This window comes from Eurytemora carolleeae, unplaced genomic scaffold (assembly GCF_000591075.1).
Source record: "Eurytemora carolleeae unplaced genomic scaffold, Eaff_2.0 scaffold1302, whole genome shotgun sequence".
Taxonomy (NCBI): domain Eukaryota; kingdom Metazoa; phylum Arthropoda; class Copepoda; order Calanoida; family Temoridae; genus Eurytemora; species Eurytemora carolleeae.
The window spans coordinates 25191-31190 of NW_019397315.1; the positions used below are offsets into that span (position 1 = coordinate 25191).

At 30.8% G+C, this 6000-nt stretch overlaps 1 protein-coding gene across 1 annotated transcript in view; it reads right to left on the reverse strand.

Moving 5' to 3' along the window:
- Positions 1-3225: 3225 nt before the first annotated feature.
- LOC111713474 (vacuolar protein sorting-associated protein 28 homolog) overlaps positions 3226-6000 on the reverse strand; it is a gene marked incomplete in the record, with an annotated part of 3485 nt that continues 710 nt past the window's right edge. The window contains 3 exon segments of the mRNA XM_023488333.1: positions 3226-3354; positions 4717-4815; positions 5254-5408. Coding sequence (XP_023344101.1) covers positions 3259-3354; positions 4717-4815; positions 5254-5408 — 350 coding nt within the window.

Consider the following 6000-nt stretch of genomic DNA (forward strand, 5'->3'; position numbering starts at 1 on the left):
TACCCCCCAGTAAGTAAGGAATGTTTGCGCTAAATATTTTTTGGGGAAAAATTAACAAAGTGGTGGGGGAATTTAAGAACTTAATTTCCTATCCGGAGTTTTATCTAGAGGTTTACTTACTCCTTGAATTTTGCATGATGTTATGTTGCAGGATGTTGATTTTTGATGCTATATGGGGGAAATTGATTGATGCCCTCAACCAAAAAATTCATTTTTTCCCCAAATAAATCCTTAAAATAACATTTTAGGTTAAAATTTTTCTTAAAGGTGTGTGGGGGGGGGGAATTATTAGTTCAAAGTGACAGACCGAGCAGGAGTAATTAACCCCCGTTTATATCGTTTCATCTTAACCTTTGTTCATCATAGTTTAAAGCTTTACTGCATTCCCCTATATTTTAAGCAGATTTGCATGAATAAATCGTTCTAAACTTTGCGGACTTAAAATTCGGTATTGGTGATGGACCAAACCTCTGTACAGTAAAAAAAATAGATGTTAGTTCCACATTTATTGAAAATATATTTCGGTCTGGGTTGACCCTTGTCAGTTCTAACGATATAATAACCATCAAAATCGTTATATAAAAAAAATTGTTAAAAACCACAAGAAAATAAACGAACATAAAAGATAAATTAAAAAAATTTGGCTGTCAAATGGACATAAGGGAAACGAACTCAAATCATGAGATGGAAAAAAGATAATTTGCAAATATTCACTTTTTAAAAAATGTTTTAAGACAATTATTATTCCTTTTAAAGAATTGGACATAAAAAAAACTTTTTTTTAAAAAAGATACTGAATTACAGTTTACAATTTAATAAAAAAAATTTTCTGTTCATTCCTCAGAGTTCAGTCATAAAATCTCTAATGTATTTAGATTCTCGTACTTCAAGTAAACTTCTCCCGAGGTCCCAAACCTTCTCTAGAACGCTAAGATGGTAGAGTTCATGTCCAGGAAGGTTAACATGTTCTCCTGTAGGCTGGTTTATATGGAGATTTATTTCCTTTACTAATATCGTTTTTGGGGTTTATTTCCTTTAAAATGTAAATTGTTATAAATAAAGTACAATGGTTTAAATGTAAATTGTTAAAAATAAAGTACAATGGTTTAAATGTAAATTGTTAAAAATAAAGTACAATGGTTTAAATGTAAATTACCGGTTTATTATTATATTAAGCACGCAGTACACACAATTGCAGTAAAATATGGTACAGTACATAACAGTACATTACAGCACGGTATAGTACAGTACAATGCAGTACCGTACAGTACCGTACAGAACCGTGACGAACAGTACAGTACATTATAGTACATTACAGTACACACATTTATAATTCCTATGAAGTACAAACGAAATAAATTTGATAAAACCAGGAAAAAGCTGTAGACTTCCCAGAATTTATAATTTGCTTAAAGGGACTGCATGCAGACCTAATTTCTAGTGACCTTGCATTTAAAAAGTGACATATCCAATTCTCAAAGGTACCCTTTAAACAAACATTTAGCAAAAAAACATTGAGGAAGATATCGTCATTTCAAGAAGTGTTTGAATTCTCACAATTTCCTTCATTGTGTCTGCAAATTCATAATTCAACTCAACAGAGAAACCACAAGTGAACTAATTAAATTTAAGCAACAAAGAAAGGGATATCTCATTCAACCTCGATAAGACAAAGGTCATCGTTATGAAGTGGACATAACATGGAAGGTCATTTAAAATTACGTCTACATTCCCATTAATCACAGGAATGTTAAACATTTTACGGGAAAATAAATAAATTTGAGGCTAAGATGACGACATTAGAGGATTAATGATAAGTTAAACTGATCAAAATTGCAATTTTAAATTTCTTGTGACGCTAAACTTTTTTTAAATAAAAACCTTCCAATGATACTATTTAATGAACCACTGCAAATGAGAGTAAAAAAGTGGAAGGAGACTGAATTTAATAAATTTATATCGCATTGAAATCTTTTAATATGAATACAGAATTAACTGTAGAATGTTTTCATTAAAGAAGAACTACAGGGTGAGTAAAAAAAGAGTAGAAGACGACTTTTTAATTAAGTTGAGGTTTTTTGCCAATTACAAGTTTACAAGTAATTACAAAGAAGTTTTTTTAATTGACAGCTTCTTTTTGTTTCCATGTTTTGAGTATCTAGACTGTTTGAAACTTGATATAAATAGTCTTCCTTAAATTGATTTAATCGCTTACAACTGTACAAAACTGTGAATTGCACAAAAAAGTTTTCACGACTTTTATCACACTTTTTGTTGACTCCCCCTGTATATTAATTTACTAAGTGAAAAAATAGAAAACACAGAAACATAAATAAATACATTTTAACTATTAATTCGGAGTGTTGGACATTTTCCCAAATATCAATTTTCAAGATATTTCCGCAATAATTTTACTGCTGAGATATTAGACCTATTCTATCCTAAACTGGAAATAATTTTACTGCTGAGATATTAGACCTATTCTATCCTAAACTGGAAATATTTTACTGCTGAGATATTAGACCTATTCTATCCTAAACTGGAAATAATTTTACTGCTGAGATATTAGACCTATTCTATCCTAAACTGGAAAAATCTAATCACTTTGTTTCTAAGTTCATATTGGGGAAAATATTCATTCGACATAATATTTACTTGGGAAAATACCAAACACAGTTAAGAGAGAGTAAAATTTCAGAAAAATTGCCCGATTAAGATTAAGGTTTTGATCGATTGCTCAAGGATTGATCAATTTATCAAGGATTAATCAATTCATTGAGGATTGATCAATTTACAAAGTATTGATCAATTAATCAAAGATTAATCAATTCATTAAGAATTGATCAATTTACAAAGATTGATCAATTGATCAAGTATTAATCAATTCATTGAAAATGGATCAATTTACAAAGATTGATCAATTGATCAAGTATTAATCAATTCATTGAAGATTGATCAATTTACAAAGATTGATCAATTCATCAAGGATTAATCAATTCATTGAGGATTGATCAATTTACAAAGATTGATCAATTCATCAAGGATTATTCAATTCATTGAGGATTGATCAATTTACAAAGTATTGATCAATTGATCAAGGAAAAATCAATTCAGAAGGATTTATAAACTCATTCAGGAATAAACAATTTATCAAGAATTGATCAATCCAATGGATTAATCATGATCAAAATTTTTTTCAATGACGGACTAATCAATGATCAAATAATTGATCAGGACTAGGATCAAGGATAAGAAGAATCAGCTGGAGTGAAGAATTTTGTTGAACTCGTTGTACGCAGACTCCAGATCAAAACTGAGCTGTCTAGCCTGGTTCTCATCTAGCTCCTCACTTGCCTATACATACAGTACATAATTAGAATAGTTGGTACATAAAACCTAGCTCCTCAATAGCCTATACATACAGTACATAATTAGAATAGCTAGTACATAACATCTAGCTCCTAACTAGCCTATACATACAGTACATAGTTAGAATAGTTGGTACATAACATCTAGCTCCTCACTAGCCTATACAGGATACATACAGTACATAATTAGAATAGTTGGTACATAACATCTAGCTCCTCACTAGCCTATACATACAGTACATAATTAGAATAGCTAGTACATAACATCTAGCTCCTCATTAGCCTGAACATACAGTACATAATTAGAATAGTTGGTACATAACATATAGCACACTAGTAGCCTGTACACGCAGTACATAATTATAATAGTTAGTACACAAAATCTAGCTCCTCATTAGCCTATACATACAGTACAAGATTTGTACATACAGTACATACTTTAAAAAGTTAGTACATAACAGCTAGCTCCTCGCTAGCCTGTATATACAGTACATAATTAGAATAGCTAGTACATAAAATCTAGCTCCTCACTAGCCTGTACATACAGTACATAATTAGAATAGCTAGTACATAAATTCTAGCTCCTCACTAGCCTGTACATACAGTACATAATTTGAATAGTTAGTACATAACATCTAGCTCCTCGCTAGACTGTATATACAGTACATAATTAAAATAGTTATAACTTAACATCTAGGTCCTCACTAGCCTGTACATACAGTACATGATTAGTCTAGTTCGTACATAATATTTAGCGTTAACTATCCTGTAAATACAGTGCATAATTAGAATAGCTAGTACATAAAATCTAGCTCCTCACTAGCCGGTACATACAGTACATAATTAGAATAGTTATAACTTAACATCTAGGTCCTTACTATCCTGTACATACAGTACATAATTAGATTAGTTGGTACATAACATCTAGCTCCACACTAGCCTGTACATACAGTACATAATTAGTATATTAAGTACATAACATCTAGGTCCTCACTAGCCTGTACATACAGTATATAATTAGAATAGTTGGTACATAACATCTAGTTCCTTACTACCCTGGACATACAGTAAATAATAAGTCTAGTTAGCCTGCAGTGCATTGAACAAATAAGACAATGATTGGGCCATTTTATTTTTAGGACCTTACCTGAACTCAAACATTTTTTGAATAACTTTTTGAAAATCCGTCTATGAAAACCGGAAAATCTGCTTAGTTCCAAAGTTTTTGATGTAGGAAGAAAATAGGGTGACATGGAAAGGAAAAATTAAAAGCTAAAATTAATTATCATTAGAAAAAGAAGCTTAAAATGTCTATAAAAGACTATTAAAATATATATTGAGGATCCACCTGCATACTGGAGAGGGTTTGTAACCAAGAATTTATTTTATCCTTTCCAGTCCAATGTGCTGGGATTAAACTCAGCCGGCTCAAATTATCCGATAGATCCTAAAAAATACAAGGTTTTAAACCGGTTCCTCCCTGGTCTTGCCTTATTCATAAATTTCATTTATTAATAGTTTTTTCACTCCGATTATTTGGGTAATTTTAACTTAAAGGCACTGTAAGCGTTATTTCGAGTGCAACAGTACTCTTAAAACCTTTATCTGATCAATAATGTGGAAGATATTGTCTGTATTGTAGGCTTAAAGTGTTTAATTCTGATCACTCCTATATGTTTTCCTGCAATAGAAATGCGCCCGTCTCTTTTTGCAAAGATTAAAAATAATCTAAATTTTAAACATTGAAATCTAATTGATGCTCGATCAGACAAAGCTTCAAAGGGTTGTCACTTGAAATTACGCTTACTGTCCGATTAAGGTCAGAATAAATCAATTAATTCTGAGATATTTTTTCATGATTTAAAGACCTGGTTTAAAACCCTACCTTGAGTTCTCCGTGAAGATCGTCCATCGATCTCATCTCTAGCTTGAGTTTGTCCATGGCGGTGATGAAGAGGGCGACGATCTCTGCGATCAGTTTGCTTGTGTTCCCTTTGTCGTCCTTGATCGTGATCGGTCGATCTTCTCGTATTCTTTCTATACCACATCCGGTCATTTATCATCAAACATTTATTTTTTGCAAAATAATATTTGGAGAATTCCAAAACTTCAACTTTGAATAATATTTGGAGAATTCCAAAAGTTCTACTTTGAATAATATTTGGAGAATTACAAAACCTCTACTTTGAATAATATTTGGAGAATTCCAAAACTTCTACTTTGAATAATATTTGGAGAATTCCAAAACCTCAATTTTAAATAATATTTGGAGAATTCCAAAACTTTTACTTTGAATAATATTTGGAGAATTCCAAAATTTCTACTTTGAAAAATATTTTGAGAATTCCAAAATTTCTACTTTGAATAATATTTGGAGAATTCCAAAACTTCTACTTTGAATAATATTTGGAGAATTACAAAACTTCTACTTTGAATAATATTTGGAGAATTCCAAAACTTCAACTTTAAATAATATTTGGAGAATTACAAAACTTCTACTTTGAATAATATTTGGAGAATTCCAAGACTTCTACTTTAAATAATATTTGGAGAATTCCAAAACTTTTACTTTGAATAATATTTGGAGAATTCCAAAACTTCTACTTTGAATAATATTTGGAGAATTCCAAAA